The sequence below is a fragment of the Adiantum capillus-veneris genome, chromosome 11 (genome assembly GCF_014529385.1).
Source record: "Adiantum capillus-veneris isolate H3 chromosome 11, ASM1452938v2, whole genome shotgun sequence".
Taxonomy (NCBI): Eukaryota; Viridiplantae; Streptophyta; class Polypodiopsida; order Polypodiales; family Pteridaceae; genus Adiantum; species Adiantum capillus-veneris.
In genome coordinates this window covers 56,757,646-56,782,309 of record NC_140941.1, presented here as the reverse complement: position 1 = coordinate 56,782,309, position 24,664 = coordinate 56,757,646, and the positions used below count along the sequence as shown (strand labels likewise).

General features: G+C 45.5%; 2 protein-coding genes across 4 annotated transcripts in view; one reads left to right on the top strand and one right to left on the bottom strand.

Annotated features, from left to right (window-relative positions):
- LOC147447279 (putative chloride channel-like protein CLC-g) overlaps nt 1-24,664 on the top strand; it is a 47,987-nt gene that overhangs the window by 6,556 nt on the left and 16,767 nt on the right. For all 3 annotated transcript variants that reach the window (XM_086523127.1, XM_086523129.1, XM_086523128.1), the window contains 2 exons: nt 20,722-20,994; nt 21,121-22,219. In XM_086523127.1, the coding sequence (XP_086379253.1) occupies nt 20,722-20,994; nt 21,121-22,219 (1,372 nt within the window). The remainder of the gene's footprint in view (nt 1-20,721; nt 20,995-21,120; nt 22,220-24,664) is intronic.
- On the bottom strand, nt 13,656-14,396 carry LOC147447280 (uncharacterized). Its single transcript, XM_086524435.1, has one exon. It carries the CDS (start codon nt 14,394-14,396, stop codon nt 13,656-13,658), a length of 741 nt encoding a protein of 246 aa, XP_086380561.1.

Sequence of the window (24,664 nt, the reverse complement as noted above, 5' to 3'; positions counted from 1 at the left end):
CCGTTGCCCCGTCTACTACGAGATACGAGTCCGCTTCCATTGCTTGTTTAGAGAGGGTTTTGGACCACTCTCCTGAATCATGGGGTATGAGGATCAGAGATGCCTGGGTTTGTTCCTGCTCGAGCTGCGTAGACAGAGAGATAGCCTGATGAGAGGAGAGGCTAGCCAGTCTCAGAAACGGATCATAGATTTCTTTAGAGCAGACACTGGATAGTCGGAGGAGCTACTCCCACAGCAGAGCTCACATTCGTGTCGCACGAGAGGCACACTGGTCGACCGACGAGCGATTGAGCTGGGGAGATCCAGACGCCCATGACTGCGAAGGACTACACAACATCGACGGAGGCTACATCAGAAGATTCGGATCACTTTGGCCAGACATGCATGACGCCCGGTCAGACTACTGACCATGGAGGAGATTGATGAGATCCGCCAGCGACCGATGCTGGATCTCCTTTGATTTAGCTATTTAGCTATCCTAGCTAGCTGCGTACTTTGCTTAGTTCACATCGAGCAGCTTAGGATGCCATAGTATTTTTGTTTTGTTATATTTATTTTGTCACTCTGACTTTGTCTCAGATCCACCACATTGTAACTTTCTGGTCTCATAGGCCTTTTGAAGACGTTAATATAACATTTTATTTCGTTTCATTTCTCTCTCTCTCTCTCTCTCTCTCTCTCTCTCTCTCTAATTTGGGGGCGCTCTGTGGACCACCACGGAAGAGCTGGTAGCACTGATGGATGGAGATGTATGGAGAGGCCTCTAGTCTGTATGATCTGTCGGATGATTCGAGCTAAGGACTCAGTGCCACATGAGATTATTCGAGTTAAGTTAGCTGCCTCCCCTCTCGTAGTTGAGGCCCTTACTAGATCAGTTTCCTTCATGCATAATTTATGGGACCTCCCCAGAGACATATATGCTCGGCTAGCCCTTCAATCATTCCGACAGCTAGCGCTACAAGGGGACATAACATGTTGATATGGGCAGATGACATCATGGTTTCAGTCACATGGTTTCAACATGGATAGATTGCCTCCATTCCAGTACTCCTTGGATGTACCTTCCCTTTCTCTCACACGGACAGAGATCACTAGACTTTATACATCAGGATTTTATTCAACTAGATACCAGAAGCACATGATACAACCGGTACAAGAGTTGGGCACGAAGATGGCTTTCGACACTCATTTATCCTATGGGATAAGATGTGCTATTGGTCAAATGCGCAAATCATCGCATCAGCTAGAGATTGAGACTGACAGATTTAGGAGACTACGAGCAAAAGCCAAGATATGCCAGTTGTGTCATATAGAGCCAGAGACAAAGCTACATCACATTTGTCATTGTCCGGTAAACGAGGCCGCTTTCACTCTCTATTCAGAGAGGGCTTTGGACCGTTGGCTAGAGTCATGAGATATCAGGATCAGAGATGCCTCGGATTGTTTTTGCTAGAGCTGGGGAGACACAGGGAGAGTCTCTTGAGGAGACTAGGCAATGGGAGACATTCACAGAGGGAGATCATTGACTTCTTGAGAGCAAGGACTCAACAGCCAGATGAGCATGCTTTATAACAGACTTTGGAGCCCACTTCTACCAAGGTATAGTAGTGGAGAGAGCCACTGAGCTTAGGAGAGCTAGACGCCCATGTCTACGGGGGCGACCACGACATCGACGGAAGCTCCATCAGAGAATCAGGACTATTCTAGCACGATAGGGGAGACGTCCAGTATGACTATTTACATAGGCGGACATTGACGAAGCTCTTCAACGACCGGTGCAATACTTTCTCGGACAACGCCCGATGCCGGGCATCCTCGGGCATGGATGATGATGATTTCAGTTTGACGATCTTAGTCTTTTTGTTTAGTCTTTTACTCTACTTCATTTTATTTTTTATTTTTTTGTAACGAGACATTGGATTAGATCCACAAGGATTGTATCAGTTGGGTCTCATAGGTCATTTTGGCCTTTTGAAGACGTTTAATATGACATTTCATCTCTCTCTCTCTCTCTCTCTCTCTCTCTCTCTCTCTCTCTCTACCTGCGGGTTGCTACCCTTGCTCCATTGCGGACTGCTGCCTCTGCGCTCTTTCTTTTTTCCCACGCTGCTCTCCTATGACATAGTGAGCTGGGGGATTGCTCACGCCGCCTCCCTCGTAGGCTGGGGGCTGCTAGAGCCACCCTCGCAAGGACCAGCGGGCTGCCCGCTGCCTACGTGTCCATGGTCTTGTCCATGGTCTTGCTGGGTAGTGCTTCACCCTCACAGAAAATGGAAACCATCTCCCCTGCTCAGCCTTCACATGACACGGAAGCCATGAATGTTTCACCTACTTGCAATCCGCGAGCAAAGGCCACCTTCATGCTCGCGAATAAGCAGATGACACAAATGGAAAGGGAAATGAAGGAAAGAGAGATGGAAGGATGGTGGAAGGAGAAGGCAAACCTCCTTCAGATGGCCTTCAGCGAAGGCGCACAATGGAAGAAGGAGAAAGAGAACCTAAACGCAGAGGTACAAGCACTTAAGGGAGACTCACAGACACTCAAAGAAGAAGTCTCAGCCCTCAAATGGGAGCTTGTTGACAGAGCAAGCAGTGGACTAGAGGAAGGTGAATTTCAGACCTCTGTGATAGAGGAAATCAAGGTAATCAAGGAACAGGTAAGGATGATCAAAGAGGAAGAGAAACTGAATGGGGCGAAGAAGTCTTCATGGGCGGATATGATAACAAAGACACAAAAGAAGGCGGAAGAGGCCAAAAAATGGATTGAGGTCGCCAAGAAAGGGAAAGGTAAGGAAGCTCCTTGTACACCGATGCTTATCAACATGACCCTCGAAGAGGAACAAAGAAGGCGGATGCGGGCTCCACATGTGAGAGCGACCGGCCTCAAGAACATAAACAATGTGGAGAAAGAGGTCACAAGCCTCACATCCATGATGGGGGGGGGAGAAGCCTTTGCACACAAAGGCATGGAGAGGAGGCAAGAAAAGTGATGGCCTAGGAGAGTCTTCAAAGGAGAGAGCTCTCTTACTACGCTTCCCCTCCTTTGAAGAGAAGGAATTCTTGAGGAAGAAGCCTACTCTCAAGAAGACAGGTATTTTTCTCGGTGATGACCTTACTCTCTCACAACTCGCACATATGAGAGAGGTAATGCCAGAGATTAGAGTGGCAAGGGAGAAGGGAAAGATAGCCTTCTACAGAGATGGTGGGGTGGTGGGTTGTAGAGTGGTGCGTTGCATAACGGTACGAGACCTATGGGACCACAGTGAAGATTGCTACTTGGAATTGTAATGGGTCTATGAGGTTGGACGTTGGTGCATTTGAGGACAATTTCAGGGACAGGGACATTGTATTCTTCTTAGAGACTCGACCGGCCCTTGGACAGGTGATGCCACATGTGGTGGGATATAGATGGGAGACGGCCCACATGACAGCTACAAGATTTGAGCATGGGAGTAGAGGTTCAAGAGGAGTAATAGTGCTATTTAGAGAGAAGCTACAACCACTACTACATATACATATTGTACGGAGAGATGAGCATGCTAGATACATGTGGGTGAGATCGATAGCTGACACATGTTGATTTCTATACATTGCCATATGTTATTTTCCTCTCAGTACATAAGTTCATGCTGCTTAGGGCAGTCGTCTTTCTGTGTACTAGATGATGACATATGGGAGTTTTCTAGGGATGGTGATATCATTCTCCTAGGGGACTTCAATGCCCGAACGGGCAACTCTCAGACAGTCTTCTACCACACTTCAGATGAGATGCTTAGAGAACCGGATGTGGGTGAGTTGGGGCTTGGCAGACCCTCACATGCCATAGAGCAGAAGGAGTATGGGAGATACCTCATGGAGATGACGATTGCACATGGTTTAGCCATACTCAATGGCTTATAGCGATTTCCTGGAGCAGCCGGTTTCACATGCTTTCCACACAGACATGGGCCCAGTACAATGGACTAGTTATGACACAGCCGAGCTTTGTCTCTTGCATTCAGGATTTCACAGTGGGAGCTAGACCTGTGGGCGTAGCAGTGGATCACGCTCTCTTGACACTGTTCGTTTCATTTCAGTATAGTACAACCTAGACATCAAGAGGTAGGTCACACACTAGTTATACATTTACACCAGAGAGTGATTCCGTTTATACAGAGGAGATCTGGGACCGTCTATGGGAAGGCACAATTGGTACAGGCCTCTCGGTGGAGGAGTGCACCACTCTACTGACTGAGACACTGCATGGTGCTGCATCAGTGGCATACCCTCACATTCAGCCGGGCAAGAGACGACATTCTGGGAGCATGCCCCAGAATAGTTCGTATGATGACGAGTGTAGAGAGATGAGAGCCCAACTTTAGAGGGATTTTCTTTTAGGAATCATCACTTACAGACAGTCTCGGATTGCTTTCGGGTGCCTTGTGCGACGGAAGAAGCGAGCATACCTTGCTCAAAAGGAGCGAGACTTATAGATTGTTCCATAAGTTCGGTAGGAAGTCACTAGGTGATGGGTATTGTTGATGCGCCACAATGTGGGTGACGGGTGCATCGGAAAGGGGATATCCATAGTTGAGAGGAAATTCCGAAGTGAGTTGGAATTGTGCACAAGGAAAAGCAAGCACTTAAATGAAGATGGGTTCAGAGAAAACTTTGAGGAAAAACAGATGCTTTCTAAGGAAGCGAAATTGCTTTTCGGAAAAGCAGATGCTTTCCCGCGAGGAAGTCTATGTCTGCATTGCAACTGTGCATGTGATTGCATCCAGGGACGCCTAGAAAGTGCTGTGAAAGCATTGTTTTTAACTTATAAGGTTTTATTGAGTTTTTGGACAGATTCATACCATTTTTAAAGGTGACCGGCCGCCCACTTAATAAGTGGGCAGCCTATGGTTAAATAAAGCAGTATAAACCAGCCAACGATTTTTCTCTCTCTTTTTCTGGTAGGATACTGTCAGCCCAGCAGTATCCCTGAAACCCAAAGGGACATCAGTGACTCTATATCAAAATTGGGGTAATCCGCTGACAAAGGAGTGGAGTGAACCGAATGCTTCAAGGTGAAGCTCCAAAATGTGAGGAGTATCTACTAGGTCCTTCTCCTCCATCTACTTTGCATCCAATGAGGATAGTTCTTGAATTTAACCAAGAACCGCCTAATCACTTTACCTTTAATCTTCCTCTCTTTATGTGCCAATATCTGTTTTGGAACGAGGATGTCCTCGCTTTCCCCCACTTCGGGTTGCTCATTTGGCTCCCCATCGGACACATTGCCTTTAAAAGGCTTCAAGAGATTCACATGAAAAGCATTGTGAATCGGGCAGCTTCAGTCTAAAGGAGACATCATTTATCTTTTCTTTTATCTGGAAAGGTCCATAGTATCTCATGCTAAGCTTTGGAAAAAGCCGCTCCTTTCCCTTTTTCTTTCTTATGCGTGCCTTCTTAAAGCGTAAGAACACCCCCTCATCTTCCTTTAATTTCAAATCGCGACGGTGTGGATCTACTGCCTTCTTGTGTCTTTCCCGAGATTTCGCTAAAGCCTCCCGGAACTTGGCAAAAGCAGTGCCCAAGTCCCTCGTGTATTGGTCGGCTTCAAAAATCTTATCTTTTGTGCTAAGGAAGGGTGGAACCTTCGTAGCACCTTCAATCATCTCAAATGGAGCCTTTCGCGTCGAATTGTGGATCGTGTTATTGTAGGCAAAGTCCACCAAGGGCAAGAATTTTTCCCATTGAGTCTTCTGATCAGAAATGTAAGACTTCAATAAATCCAGTACGACCGGATTTGCAATCTCAGATTGCCCATCTGTCTGCGGATGGAAAGATGACGAGAACTGCAACCGTGTGCCAATGTTCTCCCAATCAGCCAAAGTACAAAGCAAGGCTTGTTGCCAAGGGCTTTAAGCAAGAACAAGGCATTGACTTTGAGGAAGTCTTCTCTCCGGTGGTCAAGATGACTACATTGAGATGCTTTCTTGCATTGGTTGCCACATTAGATTTGGTGTTGCACCAAATGGATGTCAAGAGAGCGTTCTTGCATGGTGATTTAGATGTGGAAATTTACATGCAGCAGCCAGAAGGGTTTGTTGAGAAAGGCAAGGAAGATTGGGTATGCCAGTTGTTAAAGAGTCTTTATGGCTTAAAACATTCACCGAGGGCATGGTACCATAAATTCCACAAGTTTATGCTTTCTCAAGGCTACAAACGTAGTGAGTTCGACCACTGTCTATATACAAAGAAGGCTAAGGATGGTAGCTGGCTGATCCTTATTTTGTATGTGGATAATAGCCTTCCAAAACAAACTTGTGGATCGGGGATCTCTGTCAGAGACTATTGTTACAGGCATGCCATGTAATTTGAGTATCTGGGCAATGAACAATCTCGCTAAATGGTCCGGCTTGACTGTTTTCTTCACTTGAATGAAATGAGCTTGCTTGCTAAATCTATCAATAACAGTTCAGATAGCATTGTGCCCACTCTGTGTCTTCGGGAGATCAAAAATGAAATCCATAGCAATACTTTCTCAGGGGCTGGGTGGGAATGGCTGTAACAATCCCTATGCTTTATGCATGTCAAACTTGACCTTCTGGCATACCAAGCAATTGCGTACAAAGTCGTCCACATCCTTCTTGAGTCTCGGCCAATAGAAGTGACGTTCCACACCTTTCAAGGTGGTGTCAATGCCGCGGTGACCCGTAAACGGTGGACAATGGCATTCAGTTAGAACCTTTTCCCTCAACGGCTGTGTAACGCACAACATCGTTTTCTTCATCTAGTAGCCATCCCGTATGGAATATCCCGTATTGATCGACCAGATCCTCGAAGCTTCTATGATGAATCGCGGAAATAGCCAAGACTAACGGCTTCCGGGACAAAGCATCTGCCACCAAGTTCTTCTGACCTTGTACATCGACAATTTGGAAGTGAAACTGTGACAAGATGTTAGCCCACCGCATTTGCTTTTCCGAAAGCTGCTTTGTGATAAGAAGTAGTGTAAACTTTGATGATCAGTGAAGACCGTAAAATTGGCTCGGAGTAGGTAATGTCGCCACTGAGTAAGAGCATGGATAACCGCCAAAATCTCTTTCTCATAAATTTGTGAATCTGTGCTGTCAATTTCGGCCTTGAAAACAATCGGCTCTCATAGGCAATGACATGGCCTTCTTGTATTAAGACTGCACCCAGACTACGACCACAAGCATCACAATATACTTCGAATGACTTTTGCAAATCCGGCAAAGTCAAAATTGGTCCCTGGTCCCATAGTCAATTTCTCTTTTAAAGTCTGAAAGGCAGTCACCTCTGTGGGTCCCCACGAGAAAGGGATTCCTTTCTGTGTCAGAATATGCAAAGGGAAAGCGACCTCTACAAATTTTCTAATGAACTGCCGGTAGAAAAAAGAAGCTTCTAACTTCATGAACATTCTTCAAATCGGGTCAATCACGTATCATGTCAATCTTGGCCGGACCCATCTGTACTCTTGTTGCTGAGATGATGTGTCCTAGAAAGTGTATCTCTGGTAAGAAAAATTCACTCTTCTTGGCATTGATTATTAACTTGTGATCTCGCAATGCTTGAAAGACCTGTAGCAGATGGTTTCTATGTCCTGCCTCATCCTTGGAGAAGACCATAATGTCATCAAAGAAAGTGCCAACAAAAGATCTGTACTCTCTGAAAATCCTATCCATCATTCAGTTGAAAGTCGTTGGAGCATTGGTAAGGCCAAAAGGCATCACCAAAAATTCATATAAACTGACGCTCGTCCGAAAAGCTGTCTTGTAATAGACATCTCCCGATGCGATTCGGATCTGATGATATCTGCTTTTCAAATTGATCCTGCTGAAACAAGAGGATCCCTGTAATATGTCAAGAATACCATCGATCCTTGGAATCGGAAATCTGTTCTTGATGGTGATTTTATTGAGAGCTCTATAATCAATGCACATTCTCCAAGATCCGTCTTTCTATAAAACCAACAACATCGGAGAGCAGTAGGGTGAAGTACTCGGCTGGATAAGACTCTTTTCCAAGAGGTCTTTGACTTGGTTCATAATCTCTTCATTCTGGGCTCGGTTCACACGATAAGGTGGTTGGTTTGGTGGAGTGCTTCCAGGTATCTGATCAATGGTATAATCCTCATGATGAGATGGTGGCAACTCGCCTCGTAGGCCCTCAGAAAAGCAATCGGCATATGTGGAGAAAATCTTGGCATTCTTTATCAAGTTCAGACATATTCGTTCTGTGTTCATCATTTAACTCTTTCAAATAGATGGAGTAAACAAACAGACTGGATTTCATTAGTTTGGAAATGGCTGAAGGCGATACAATAGGGACAGACTCGCCCTTCAGTTTCACATCAAGTACAATTTTCCGGCCCTTTTCATTTGTCAATGCTGCTTTCTTCGCCCTATAATCGACCACAATATTGTTCTTATGGTACCAAGGGACTCCAAGGAGGACGTCACAACCTTCCAAGGGTATTATGTAAAAGTCCTCGTGCCCCAAATACCCTTGACAATGCAATTGAAGTTTGCCAATGACATGTGTAATGGCTATGTAGAACTGCCTCTGTTGGTGGTCCCATCTGATCGGGTGTAATCTCGATCTGCGCCGCCAATTCAGGTGAAATGAAGTTGGCCTTGACTTCTCTATCAAAGAAAATCAGGGCTTCTTGATCTTTCACTTTGCCCCAAGCCCGGCAAAGTTCTGTACTTTCATCAAGCATACCCATGCAATCTGGAACCAGTCCTGCTTTCATCTTGCCTTTTCTGCCATGTTCCTCAGCTGCTGTCGAACTCTCTAGCTGGTCTTCATTCTGTTCTTGCTATGCCTTTTTAGGGCACTTCGCGGAGACGTGCCCATGTTTCCCGCATCCAAAACACTTCCCTTCTTTGATGTAACTCGCCCTCTCTTGAAGAGTGAGCCAGGGTCGTGTATCCTTGTCTTTCTTTTCTTGGGAACTCTTTCTCTTTCTACTTTCATTTGTTAGAAGTCTGTTGGATCGCAAAACCCCGTTTCGCATGACTAACCAATTCTTGAATAGAATTTGACTTTTGTTCCAAGCAGTAGTCTCGGATCTCTGTAGGAAGTCCACAACAACAAAACCGCTCAATCTGTTCTTTAAACGAGACCTTCTTAAATGAAGAGGTTGGTAGAAAGAGTTCCAGATTCTCTCGTAATAAGCATCCAAAGAATCTCCCTTGGTCATCCGAAGATGATTCCAAGAGGTTCGTATATCTCGTTCGTATTCCTAAGTCAGCCAAGAAGAAATAAAGAGCCTTTTGAATTTCAACCATTTAACTAGAGCTTCCTGCCTCAGAAGAAGAGTGGACCACCATGTTCGAGCATTTCCCTTGAAGAAAGATGTGACCCTGCTAATCTTGGAGTGCTCTGAGTAATACCCAAAAGAGAAAGCTATGTCAAACTGCTGAATGAAGATGTGGCCCTGCTAATCTTGGAGTGCTGAGTAATGCCCAAAAGAGAAAGCTATGTCAAACTGCTGAATGAAGGTCAAAGCCCTTGGAGCATCTCTGAACCTAGAAAAGGAGTCAAACTTAATCGACTGTCCACCTTCTTTGAATTCTTTTACTTTCTTGCTTTTATCTTCGAGAAAGTCATATTGGTTGGCTCTGTAAAAATGCTTCTTCTTTGCATAAAACATGTGATCGTCGGAGTCCGAACTGTCCGAGGATGACTCCTCTGTAGAACTGACAAAAATTGGACGAAATCTAGGCTTCTTTGCCTTTTTCTTGCCCTTTCCCAAGCTTTCTTTTTTGCTTCGCGTTTTGACTTTGTCTTCTTCGCTCGAGTCGGAAGAGCTAGAAGAATTGTTAGAAGAAGAAGAAGAAGAAGTGGATAGTCCTTCAAATCGTACACGCTTCTTTTTCTTTCTTGCCGTTGCAAAAGAAGATTGACGACCCAAATAACCCGGGAAGTCGGTCCCTTTCTTGTGCTTTTTATCGTGCTTTTTGGATTTTTTGTTTGCGTCCAAAAGACGGTTGATCTGTGTTTGAACTACCTCTTGTAATTCTTGCTCTGTAAACATTCTCAGAGAAGGAGGTTTCTTGATTGCCGGTTTGATGGGTGGTTCTGTGGCTTTCTGCCACTGGGTGTGCACTTCTGTGATGGATTGCTGAGACAAAAATTTTGCAAATTTCGGATTCTTTGCAATTTTAATCATCTGCTTTGTTGCCTCATCAACCAATTGTCAGCGTTTCATCTCGTCAATCTCGAACTGAGTAGGCCGAGGTGGGCAGTACTCTTCCTCTGATTGCTCATGAGAATCTTCTTCGTGATCTCCTCTCGCATTCGCAGATGCAGAAGAAGTTGACTTTTCTTGTTGGAATCCATAAGTGCCGCGAGAAAAGGGTCGGATTTTCCAGTAGAAGAGAAATCGGCCGTGCACTAATACCACCGTAACAAACTTGGACACCCCAAGTCAAGATTCTACCGCAACACAACAGAGATTCACTTCAAAACAGTTCACAAAGATGACACGGCCCAGCGTAGTTCCGTGCCCAGAGGTATTGGCCCCAAAGATTGGCGCCCCTTTCGGTATTTCTTTTTATCTTAATCTGTGTTCAAAGTACAAGAGAGTAGGCAGGCGCTCACTCTGACTTTGCGTCCAGATGCTCTGAGAAGTGAGGCCTAGCCCACTTATTTATAAGTACAAGGGAAGCAACGCCCCAAAAATCTCTAAACTCAAAAACAATTGTCCCAAAAGCTGCTAATAAATCAGCCAGCGTAAATTGCGCAAATCTGCACGGAATGCCATGTCAGCAATGTCAGCGCAAAAAGCGGGTCCGTACATCTGCTATCCGTATAACTGCCACGTGTCAGGCTGTTGGTGCAAATTGCGGCGCATTTTAGCAATTTAAGTGTGTCCTACGTGTAATTGTAACTCACAAAGAATTGGTCAGGGAAGCAACACACCACTATGGGCGCCTCCTTTAGGGGCCGACGCATCTCAGAGGTGAACTACACCTTTCTAGCCTCTTGCAATTGCTGTCTAAAGTAATAGATTGTTTTACAGTCTTTTTGGTTCTTCACCGCCTGTCAGAGCAGTGCCTTGTAGAGTGTGCACTCAAAGAGGGCCTATCAAAGATAGTTTATTCCACTTCTGGAATGAAGCAAGTATGTCCACTCTTTCCTACTCTTTTTGTGTTTTTCTATGCCTATTATAGAGGCAACAAAACACAGTGATAGAGGGAAAGATAAGAGGTTCAGGCACTAGGAAATTGTTGTTACCTGATGTGGATGATGATGCTCTCAAAGTTCTCAGCAGAGGGGCTTGTTGGGGTTAAGGCCTATGTGCCTTGACTGGTCGCCCAGGTCATGGGCGCCCGCCCACTGTTACCCTATACTTATAGTGAGTATACTGTATAGGGGGAGCTGCCACTTCACAGTCTCCCCACCCACATCGTGTTGTGTGTCTCCTTCTCTCTCTCACTCTTCGTCTGTGGTGCTCCCCGATCCCCTTCAATTGGTATCAGAGCTATGGTGACCGCGGAGAGCACGACGGCTTTGAGAGCTTCGAGGCGATAGCTCGCTCGCTCTCGACAGTGGAGTTCGATCGCGGAGTTTCACGGAGAGCGATTTTAGCTTGAGGAGCATTGTCTTTGGAGCTTAGGAGCTTGGTGTGGTCAAGCTTGGTCGAGGAGGCGATTGCGGCTTCCTTGGTGAGAGGAGCTTTTGAGCTCAGTGGAGCTCCTTAGAGAAGTGCTCGGCGGAGGAGAGCTTGACATTCGAGTGCTTGGATGCTGTTGTGGCAGAGCTCTTGCGTTGGAGCTTGCATTGAGAGGACATTGCATCACGCAGAGTGGAGCAGGAGCAGGTTCAAGACTGTGTGCAGCTCGTTTTTGCCATTTTCGGGCTCTAAAACGCAGTTTTTTGCGTAGCTCCGTCATACAGAGTCAGATTTACATGATCCAGGAGTCTAGGTCAGGGTTTTGGCACGCTCCGGACGCAATGGTGATGTATTTTGCTGAAATTCTGCTTTGAATTACAGCAGGTACAGCAGCAGGTTTATTTGTGCACTTTCGGGTCCCAAAAACACTGTTTTTGGTATATCTCACACACACGGAGTATTTTCTGTAGCAACCAGCAAATTCATAGGTGTACACAAGTTTTTGGATATGCATTTGTCCAGAGAGCCACTCATGCGAGAGTGAGCTATGTTGCCATGGTCTTGGCGGTTTATGTATGCCATATATGGATTTGTGTATTTGTTTGTGGCTGAGATTATTTGAGATTTGGCTCAATTTATAGAAGAAACTCTGTTGGATTTTATCCAGGTTCTCGCCATAGCTTCTACGTATCCGTAGGTTGCTCTTTGACAGTTTAGTGGTTGAGTTTACTCTCACTTTGACAGGTGATTTTCAGTCATCATTTGGTTGGAGTTTGGAGTCACTTGTGTATGCCCTTGTGTGCCGTATTTCGCATTGCGCATAGTGATAGATCTTGCAAGGTTTTGCGAAATGTTGCTATAGTTATCTGGCAGACATTTGGTCATCGATTGAAAGGTATTTTGGCAGCAATCATCACTCACATGTATGTCATTTGAGGTGCCGTTGAGTGGTACTCCGGCAAGAGCGGGTATGCTCATATGTATGACTTTGTGAGGTGATTCCGGTCGAGTTTATTCCCGGATTGGCCATTGCGGCATATATTATTGTCTCTTTGAGGTTTAGTGTTGAGATTTTGCTCCAGTTACAAAGGAGACTCTGCCAAAATTTTGTCAGATATTTATACGCGATTGAGTCATATTGACTTGTGATTTTGTGCAAGGTTTTGCACGGTTATTGGTGCAACTTTGCATCAGGTTTTGAGCCATATTTGCAGACTTTTGTTGATGCGATTCGAGCCAGCTTAGGGCTGATTTGGTTGACATTGCGGGAGCTCTATTTTGGAGTGTGTCTCACATGTTTTACATTGTGTTTCTGGCCATATTGGTAGACAGTTTCCAGGTGTTGTTGGTGAGGTGGTTTTGCTTTCTAGTTTGCTACATTGTGCTCATGGCAGAGACAGGTGATCGATCAGATTGTGACCTCTCACAGATGCGCTTGTTTGATGGGTCAGACTTTGCGGCATGGAGAGAGTGTATGCTTGATGCATTGACACAGCGAGGGTTGCATCGACCATCGAGTGGTGATGCAGGTAGACCTTCAAACATGTCTGACGATCAGTGGCAAGAGCTAGAGGAGATGGCACTATCTACCAAAGTTACCCGGAACGGGAACGGGGAACGGGAACGGGGGCCTCCGGAACGTTTCCGGAACGGGGCCCCCCCGAAAAAGCGGAACGGGAACGGGGGCCGGAACGGTAAACTCGAATTATGCTTAAATTAGGGTGGATTCAACCTATATGGTAGTAGAGAGCCACACACACTCATTACTCCAAGTAGAATCCTATTTAGGCATGCTTTGCAATGATGCTTAAGTCTTAAGGTGCGGTCATGACTCATGACACGAATCCACCATTCACATGACACAGAAGCATCTTGATTCTTCATAGAAAGGACATTAACTTAACTTAAAATTAAAAGAGTCCAGACTCCACACAAAAGCTTGGAGCAAAACAATGATACTAGATAGATCATGACGATGGCTTACAAGGCCAGCCAAGGCGCTACAAAAAGATATAAGGAGCAATCAGTCATGACTCATGAGTCATGCTTGAGAAGAGCCTCCTGCCTCCCAATCTGTAGTGGTGTCCTGGATCTCATGAATATCATCCCAATCCTCCTGCATAGGCTCATCCTCATGTGTAGATGCTGCCGCCTCTCCAAGCACCTTTGCGTCTGCCTCCATCTCCCACTGTAGAAAAGGGTCTGTCACTTTAGATGCTGACTTGCAAAGCATTCGTAAGTTTGCACTGACAAAAACAAGGTCATTTGCTTTCTCCACTCCAAGTCGGTTCCTCTTTCTAGATGCAATGTGGCTGTAAACACTCCACAATTGCTCCAAGCAAGAGGAGCTAACCGCTTGGCTGAGAATGCGGATAGCAAGTCGCTGAAGATCGGGACCATCTGAACCATTTTCTTGCCACCACAAGACCGAGGAAATCTTGGTGCGATCAATTTGGGCATCGGCAGTCCCAAATGATCCTCGCATATCCCTGTAAAATGCAAGCTGATCCTTGATTTTGCGCTGCATGTCTCTATCAGGGTGAAGCCTCTTCAAAATAGTGTTCCAATGTGTATTTACCTCTGAATCATGCTCCTGTCCTGCACCTTGGAACTCTGGATCCAACACAAAAGCTGCACCATGAAGAGGTGAACTATAGGAGTTCCACCTGCTGCTGCATAGGTCTTTGATTTCTTCAAGCCTATTTGGGTCCTTCTCAAGATCTCCAAGCGCCTCCACCATGCGATCCATTGCTTCATAAACCTTGCCAACACAAGGTTGCATACCATCTATCACTCTAAGCAAGTGAATCACTGGTTTTACCATTTTGTCAAGAGTCTTGAGAGACTCCCAGAACTTTGGATCCTCTACCTTCTCTGTACAAATGATCCCTGCTGCTGTACGTGCATGGGAAGTCTCAGCAAAATCTGTACTGATGAAGAGCTGCCGCACTGCACTCTGACACTCCACAAATCGGCCTACCATAAGAAAGTTGTAGGCAAAGCGGGTCTCACAATACTTGAGAATAACTTTCCCCCCCCCCCCCGACCGCTTCAAGAACTCTGCTCGAAGGACGTTGTGGTTGTTGACAAAAGAAACCACTTTGGCTGTAGAGGCAAAGAGAGGCTCTATCCAAGGTAGTTTGCCGAAATCCTTCAGGAGGTTGTTAAGGCAATGCGCCATACAAAAGGACACCGTGATGTGGGGGTATGTGCCTTCTAAAATAGCCCCGGCTGCCCTGTTCAATGCCTCCCCATCAGTGACTAGCCCTATCACAAGTTCGGACCCAATGGTCTCTATGGCGGAGGCCCACTCTCCTGCAAGGACATCGGCTGATTTTCCTCTTTCTGTAGCATCATGGGAGTGGGCAAAATACATTTCCCCTTTGGAATAGGCAACAATGCCATGAATGGATCTCCTCCTGGTGTCGCTCCATCCATCCGCAATGAGGGTCACTTCATACTTGGTCCATTGCCTCTTCATGTTAAGGGTTGCCGTCTCCACAATGGCCTTCTCTCTATCGAGTAGAGTAGTGCGGAGGGCCTCGGAAGAGGGTGGCACATATCGTGCCCCATACTCTCCTATCCTTGTGCACATAGTCTTGAAGTACTCCGACCTACACATAAGAGGTAACACATAGGTATTAGGATTCAAAGTTAAATTAATAAACTGGTCAATATATCTAAATCCAAAAATGGAGGAATGTCTTACCGAGCCTTTATGAAGGGAATGTGGTCATGATAGAAGAAGCGTGCAACACTTGCATCCACATCCTCCTTCCTTTTCGGATCCCAAGTGGCATGTAGAGTGCGTTGGTGCGGCTTGGGAGTGGAGACCGGCGTAGTATTAGGGGTTGAGAATGGCGATCGAAATGATGTCGCCCCCGTCTCCACCGTCGCCGCATTACTATTACCACCGATGGATGAAGAAGGTGTAGAAGAGGGAAAGAGCAAATCATTGGGGTCGATTGCGGGGCGCTTCGGCTTGGCCGCATCCTTCTCTTCCTTGTTGGCTTTGATGGCGGCATCCTTGGCTTGTAAGACCTTCAACAAATGCTCGTTGACCTCCTTGCATATTGCCACTTGTTGTCCCTCTAGCTTAAGGAGGTGAGCGCGGACTTTGGTTGTGCCGGATTGCCTCTCGAAGCCGCATAGTTTGCACTTCCATGCACGGGCACCACCGGACTTTCCCAACACTCGGGAATGCACTTCGTCCCACCATGATACTTCCTCCTTCTTCGCACCCAAGGGCACACGTTCACTTGATGCGGAAGCTTGCGCCATGTGAGACTCGAGAGAGGGAGGGAGCTTGAGAGAGAAAGGGAGAGGGACTCGGGAGAGATAGGGAGAGGGAGAGGGAGAGATGGAGTGATAGGGAGAGAGAGATGAGGGAGATATGTATTATGGAGAGGCGAGCCGAGAGAGAGAGAGGAAAAGGGATAGATGGAGAGAGGGAGAGTGAGCTTTCACTTGAGCCTTGAGGCCCAAGGGAGAAGGAGAGAGAGCTTGAAGCCTTGAAGGTTGAGCCTTGAGGCTTGAGGAACTTGGAAGAGGCTAGAGCCGACGTAGAGAGCTTGAGCCTTGAGGGAAGGATGAGGCTATGAGCTCTCAACCTTGCCCTTGAGGCATTATATAGGAGTTAGAGTCTACCCCTCCCTCAAACGTTCAAAAACAGTCCCTAAACGCCCCTTGTTTTTAAAAAAAAACGGTCATTTTTTTCAAAATTTGAAATCTGCCGTTCCCGTTCCGTTCCGCTCACGCGTTCTCGTTCCGGTTCGTCCGTTCCTTGCCCGTTCCGCCCAGCTGTTCCGGTTACACCTAGGAACGGAACGTCGTTCCGTTGCCGTTTCCGTTTCGGGGACCCAAGTTGGCCGGGAACGTGTTCCGGGAACGGGAGGGGTCCGTTCCGCCCGTTCCCTGTTACTCTGCTATCTACACTCTCTTTGCACCTTGCGGAATCTGTATATGCTCTTGGTATGTATGAGACTACTTCGAGAGCACTTTGGCACAGATTACATGATATGTATGATAGATCTGAGTCATCACCGACTCGTGTGAGACATGTACATTCACGAGCACTCCAACAGGTGACATGTTGGTATTGTGGTCATGCTGGACACGTTAGACGGCGTTGTTTTCGTCGTATGCGACATCGTAGGAGACATGGCAGTCTCAAAGATGTATGTAGTGATGCCATGGACTCAGTTGCTTTGACAGTTGAGGCACATGTAGTGTCGGAGTATACTAGTGACGGGGATGTCACTTTTACCTCGAGCTATGCACGAGATGCTATACATGTGGATAGTGCACTCCCTTCGCAGTGGTTGCTAGACGCAGATGCTATGTTTCATGTCACGCCGCATCGTGCATGGTTTTGTAGCTATTCTAGCGGGATGCTTGGCAGTGTACGTTTGACCGATGGATCGGTGCATGCGATAGCAGGTGCAGGAGATGTGAGACTGTCATTACCGAGTGGTGCATCTTACTTGTTACGACATGTGCGCTATGTACCAAATTTGACAGTGAGTTTGATCTCGATTGGTCAGCTTAGAGATTGTGGATGTCAGATTTCGCTACGAGAGCAAGATTTTGTGATGCATTTGGGTTCACTAGTGATTGCGAGAGGTGCCAGGAGTGGTACAGGTTACCCATTGCATGTGGATCACGCGAGAGACGGTGCTGTCTCTGTGATCATGCAGCCAGGTAGACAGCGAGAGAGCAGGCGAGTCTCTTTTGCTTGTGGGTTGCAGGATGCTTTGCATGGAGTGCAGAGCAGTGACCTTGTTGTGCAGGTTGCGTCTACGGATGCACAGGTAGAGCGGGATAGCTCTAGTGAGTCACAGCAGGATGAGTCATCAGAGGTGATGACAGAGATGACTCACATGGATGCTGAGATGTCGGCTATTGTGGAGTCATTTCTTGATATGCTTATGCCAAAGCTTGATACAGATTCAGGACAGATGGATACTCTTGGTACACATGTGATATGTGGTGGGCACAAGGAGTCACTCCAGAGCTCGGAGTCAGAGTGCCATGGTCTCTATGATAGGGGACAGGATTGCCATGAGTTGAGTTCTGAGTTGGAGGTGGCAGAGGTTGCCAGGGTTGCATCAACGTTCGGTGTCCTCATGTACGAGATGCTGATCTCGAGGCCCGACATAGCAGCTGCAGTGGGAGCATTTGCAGCAGGGTTGATTAGTTGTTCGATGACTGATCTCGGCATAGAGCATAGGGGAGGTTTGCAGGTATTGGACCGATACTTGCAGGAGTGCATGAGCTCTTGTAGACTATTTGCAGAGCTTGGAGCTAGCTCTATGTGGCTTCCGCAGCAGCGGGATGTTTGTCTATCAGTAGAGCCGGATGCACTAGCTCATCGAGAGTCAGTGGGCATAGGTTGAGAGAATATCTCACCTTCTATTAGTTGTACACTACTAGATCTTGCTTAAAGGCACATTGGCCTTTAAGTGGGAGGTTGTTGGGGTTAAGGCCTATGTGCCTTGACCGGTTGCCCAGGTCATGGGCGCCCGCCCACTGTTACCCTATACTTATAGTGAGTATACTGTATAGGGGGAGCTGCCACTTCACAGTCTCCCCACCCACATCGTGTTGTGTGTCTCCTTCTCTCTCTCACTCTTCGTTTGTGGTGCTCCCCGATCCCCTTCAGGGCTAGAGTGACAATTGGATGCAATACGGAGCTATTTACAAGATAGAGATTTGTCTGTGAACCTTAACAAGACCGAGGTGATGATGTTTTAACACCACTACACAACGGGTGAGGGCACTGGCATCGGTATCATCTTTGGTAAGAAAGCTCCTACTCTTGTGTATTTTCTTATGTATATCATTGAGGTATGAGACTATATTGATGGAGAGGAAGATAGAGGTGTACAATTATCAGGCACTTTGAAACCCTTGTTACTTTATGCGGATTATACTGTTCTCATCGCTGACTTGCTGGAGGGGCTGCAGAGACAACTGGATCCATTATGGAGCTATGTACTAGAGATTTGTCTTTGAACCTTGTCAAGACGTGGTAAACACTACAGCAGTGGATGAGGGTATGAACATCAGTATTTTATATATGGTTAGGAAGTGGTGGAGTATGTTGAGTTCCAGCCCTACACATATCTGGGTTCTGTTTTTACAATCCCCTTCTCTTGAGAGAGGTGCAGGCTTGGAGCATTTGTATTCATTGGTTCAATTTCAGGGCCCTGCTCCAAGCGATGGTTGTTTGATACATTTGTTACAGCCACGTTATTGTATGGGTTACATGTCTAGGGACCTAGTCTAATGTATTGCAGCTGGTTTGGGCGGATGCATGATTAATGGAGAGCGATGGAGAGACAACCAGTCACTATGATCTTCAGGATGATCCCGTCACCCGTGTAGGGCTGTAGAGCCACGTGAGGTCATTAGAGCTGAACTGGGAGGCTACAATCGTAGTTGAGGCACTTGCTAGATCAATATCTTACATACATGGCTTGTGGGAGCTTACAGATAATTGTTATGCTAGATTGGCCCTAGAGTCATCTTGGCAGCTAGCAATTGGAGAAGACTCAATGTGTTGGTATGCACAGAGATGTCAGCTTGGTTTTTGTTGCCCTTCTAGTACACCTTGAATGCACCAGCACTTGCATTGGCACATTCAGAGATCACTGGGATTATCAGGCAGGATCTCATTTAGATTAATATATTATATAGAGAGTACATGACTGACGACTCAAGAATTGGGGAAGAAAATGGCCTTTTTCGAAGAGCATTTTCTTCACATTTCTTGGGATGGATTTATTTTGCGTTCGAGATACATGGATTCACACCTTGCACGAGATCGATGTGGGCAGCTTCATACCTCTATTAGTTCTGCAGATAATAGATATACTCGATACACTTTGGAACAGCGGATACGCCAACTATGCAATTTGGAGTGACAATCAAAGAGCATTATATATGCTGGTGCCCATTTTATTATCAGAGAGATGGATGATTTTGTTGTAGCGCAGCTCCCACTAGAGAGGAGGAGATTGATACCATGATGCAGATCGTTCAGATAACGACACTTATATTAATGGCCACTCAGGAGGTTAGGCTCTGGGGGATATGCCATTGGTTGACTCTATCTGTTCACTTAGTTGTTTCCAGTATATATGGTTTTTTAACCTTCGTCTTTTTTATTGGACATTTATGGTGTAATGTTTTGGTAAAAAAAGATGTTTTTTGGTCGCATAGGTCTTTTAGACCTTTTGGCTTAAATTCATTCATTTCGTTTCATTTCTAAAGTGACTATGAAACTCATTGTAAGTGAAAATCACAGAATGCATGAAGTTAAGCTCAAACTGCTATCTTTCTCAAAGTTGGCGACAAAAGTTTTGGCTGCATGCAGGGCCAAGTTTTGGGTCCGTGCTCTTTGATCCTCGGGTTTTCATAATCCAAATATCTTCTGCTGTATTGAAATAAAATCTTTGGCTCAAACAAGAGCTTTGTGGAGTATATCTGAGCTTTGATACATATTTTACTCAAATTGAGCTATTGAGCAGTATCAACAATGTTAGAGGTCCAGACATGGCTGGATTTGTTGTTGCTTCTTGAAGGCCTTTAAAAGCTCACAGGTTACAATGGTTAGTAGTTTCAGCCATAGAAACAGGGTATGCCTGTTCTGGTAGTGGTAGCTACTGTAATGCCGTTCTGCTTGGAGGCCCTGTTTCAGATTGCTTTTCGCTCTGTTGGTTAGAGGCCTGTTTAGTGGCTAAACAGGGTTTTTTTGGTTGATATCCAACCCTTTTTGAGCTGCTTATCGCTTTTGAACCTCCTCTTGAGTATCTTCCCTTCCTCGCCTAACCATTTTAGGCCTTTTGGCCATTGGAGCCCAGCTTCTTAACAAAACTTTGTTTTCCTGGTGCTCCTCTTTCTTCCCTGTTCTGGGCCCTCCATTCCTGTTCCGTATCTTTGGTTATCATACTATAGTTTTATCCTAAAAAAGAGTTTAATTTTAAAGATATGTGATCATGAAACTACTGCTCAATTGTGAGTGGAATGCTTGTGTGTGACATATTTTCCAGGAAGGGCTTAATCATGTGACTTTGTGCTGATCATTTACTTTTTGTGCCTGGCAGGTGGCGAAGCTCGCTACTCTGGAGGGCTTTTTTTACTTCTGCCACCGTTGCGATTGCCCTTCGTGTAGCTGTTAGCAATTGTGACAGTAGCAGCTGCGGTGTGTTTGGAACGGGTGGCTCGATCATGTTTGACATGGGTGTGGTGTCAACCACCACTGGTTTGTCAGAATTGATACCAGTGGTGATATTGGGTGTTGTTGGAGGCTGTCTTGGAAGTTTTTTCACCTTTCTAAGTGGGAAGATACTTAGAACTTATGCCAGCTGGCATGCAAGGTAAGTGTGTTTATTTTTAACTGTCTTCTATACTTCTGTTCTGAAACAAAGGGGCTAACTTTTTTTTTGCTAAAAACCACATAAGGTAGATGCTGAGATGCTATGGTGTACTATTTGATTTTGCAGACACGGCTTGTTTGCGAAACTTTTGCAAGCAGTTCTTGTGGCTTTTATTACATCTCTGTTAATGTTTGGGCTTCCATGGCTGGGGACATGCACAGCTTGTCCTACTGAGAGTGATGAGTGCCCATCCACTGGTTTGTCTGGGAAGTACAAGCAGTTCACTTGCCAATCTGGTCATTATAATGATCTTGCCAGTCTTCTCCTTAACACGAATGACAATGTTATAAGAAATTTGTTCAGTACAAACACAGCAGGCCTCTATCGTTACAGCTCTTTAACAATATTGTTGTGCTCTAGCTTTTTTCTTGCTTTGATCACTTATGGTACGGCTATTCCATCTGGTTTGTTCATACCTGTTATTATAATTGGGGCCGCATATGGTCGTCTTGTTGGTAAGTTCATGACATCCTTCGGCCAGCTGGAGACCCTAGATGAAGGTGTCTATGCCTATTTAGGTGCTGCCTCACTCTTAGGAGGGTCAATGAGAATGACAGTGTCTGTGTGCGTGATTCTTCTTGAGCTGACAAACAATCTTCTTATGTTGCCACCCACGATGCTTGTACTGCTTATATCCAAAACCATCGGAGATCTATTTAATCACAGTGTATATGATCAGATACTGCATATAAAGGGTCTGCCGTTCCTTGTAGAAAAACCTGAACCTTATATGAAGCACTTGACAGTCATGGATGTGTGTTCAAGTCCACCAGTAACATTGTCAGCAACAGAAAGGGTTGGAAATATTGTGGAGGTTTTGAAGCTAACAGATCATAATGGATTCCCAGTTATAGATCACTCCTCAGAAGTTCCAAAGCTACATGGCCTTATACTGAGATCACATTTGCTTGTCCTTTTGAAAAAGGGAGATTTTTCAGAAGCTCAATTTTGCTCAGTTGATTTTGCAAAGCCAGGGTCTGGAAAGGGGATAAAGATTGAGGATATAGAGCTGCAGCCTGAGCAGTTGAACAAGTTTGTTGATCTTCATCCTTACACAAATGCTTCACCGTATACTGTGGTTGAAAGCATGTCTCTGGCTAAAGCATTCTCCATGTTTCGGCAACTTGCTTTGCGACATTTATGTGTAGTACCAACGACTCCAGAGGTGCGTAAAAAAAATTGCAGTGGTTCATAAGTCGAGTTAAATGGATTCTATTCACTTCTCTCTGTTTAAATTGTGCTATTGATTAAGGCCTAGCAAGTTGGCTGGCTAGGGTAGGTCCAGAAAAGTTTTTTGTAGGACTTAGATGATAGATGATATGAAAGGAGTGGATTCGTAGCTGGAGAGAATGGGACCCCGTTAACATCAGGGTGGATGTAGTTTAGTCAAACGCTAAGAAGTACAGCAACAACAGGGTACTAGATTTTTGTTCTGCTAACAAATTTGACAGATGGTTGGAATTTTTCATCGGTCTCACCTTAATACTGACATAAGTGGTATATTCAACTTGGTCAAATTTCAGATGGGATATTTGCTTGTGGAATAGTTACCCTTGAGCTTAATACCTCCATGGCTGGAACACAGTAGAACAAAACAATCCATAGGACCTCATTAACATTGAGTGGAAAAGTAGATGTCACTTAGCGTTAAGAGATGTGGAGGCACACATCAGCCTTACTTACAAGCTCCCAAGTCCCTTACTTACAAGCTCCCAAGTCCCTACGTTGGCTCAAACAAACAATGATTAATGGGGGGAGGAAAATTGCAGTAACTTCAACAAGAAGCGTGTCGGTATGACTCCTTTAACCAAGAAAACAATGATCAATGGAGGGAGGATCCAAAAAATAAGTTAGATTATCTCCCTCCGTTGTGTGCAGATTATCTCCCTTTGTTGTGCATGCACGTGGGCGCACACACACAGCCACCCACCCCATAGTCATGTGGAATGCGAAATTGCAACAGGGAACGGAACGGGCAAGAATTGCCATTCCTGACGACGACATACTCATGACTGTCACATGGAACGGGTACCGGAACAAGAAAAGGGAACGCGGAATGGGGAATGAGGTGTATGTGTGTGTGTGTGTGGTGTGTATATGTTTGTGTATGTAAGAATATGATTTATTTTTGTTTTTTTGTTTTTTATCTTTTGGAGCAAAAGTGGGGATTGTACGCTTTGCATTGCATAAAATTCAACCATAGGTCAATTTACATAAATATGGGAAAAACCCTGAAAGATATACAGACATAATGGGGAAAAACACACATACAACCATAGGATATATCAATGATAGGATACAATCAATCATGAAGATGGTATAAAAGCTCAAACTTGCCTTGGGAAGCCTACACAAATATGCTGTGTTGATGACACAGCAAGAGAAGAATTGCCAGCCTCTTGTATCGGATCAGATTGTACATGCTAGGAGATCTGAGAGGCTGAGAAACAAGAATTACTGTTGTGCTAGTTTGGATGTGTATTGTCTTATCTGGGATACCCCTTTCATGTAGTTGTCTGTATGTATGTTTTATAGAGAGAGAGAGAGAGAGAGAGAGAGAGAGAGAGAGAGAGAGAGAGAGAGAGAGAGAGAGAGAGAGAGAGAGAGAGAGAGAGAGAGAGAGAGAGAGAGAGAGAGAGAGAGAGAGAGAGAGAAATGAAATGAAATGAAATGTTATATTAACGTCTTCAAAAGGCCAAAATGACCTATGAGACCAATCAGTTACAAAATAGTGAATCTAATACCATGTCTGGGTACAAAAGAACTAGAAAAGAACTAGAAGTGGAACAAAATACTACTACTACTACTACAATCTAAAACTACGTGGGTGTAGCAGCTGATACAATAGCTACCCGGTAAACTGGATGTAACAGTGTGTGAAACAAAGATGGAAGAAATGGTGAGGATCCATCCTCATCTGCACTCTGGATGTTGAGAGAGTATGGCTCGAATCTTCTGTTGTAGTCTCCGTCGATGCTGTGTAGCTCCTCTCCTCAGTCGCGGTCGTTTGTATCTCTGTAGCTCCAATGCTCGGTCGATGAGAGTGCCAGTAGTGGTCGAATGAGTGTGGGACGAGCTCTGCAGTGGTGGCTGCTCCTCTGGCTGTCCCATATCTAGTGAAAAGAAATCTGTAATGTGTCTCTGGGACTGCCTCTCTCTAGCTCTCCCCAGTAAAGTGTCTCTATACCTGTGTCACTCAAGTAGATATAGTCCAAGACATCTCTGATCCTCATAACTCATGACCCTAGATAGAGGACCAAAACCCTCTCTGAATAAGCAGTGGAAACGCCCCCGTATCTCATAGAACATTGTGCAATGACATATGTAGTGCAACTCTGTCTCTGGCTCTCTCTGGCATAATCGGCATATCCTGCTGTCTGCTGGTATCCCTCTGAATCTACCAGTCTCAATCTCGAGCTGATGTGAGGATGTGCATATCTGACCAATGGCACAACGCAAACCATGAGACATATGTGTGTCCATGTAGCTGGGTCGAATCACAAACCCATCTCCTGTGAGGTGGAGAAGATGCTCTCTTTAGAAAGCCATCTTCGTGCTCAACTCCTGAGGCGGCTCTATCCATGTCCTCCTGGTGTCGAGCTGGATCAGG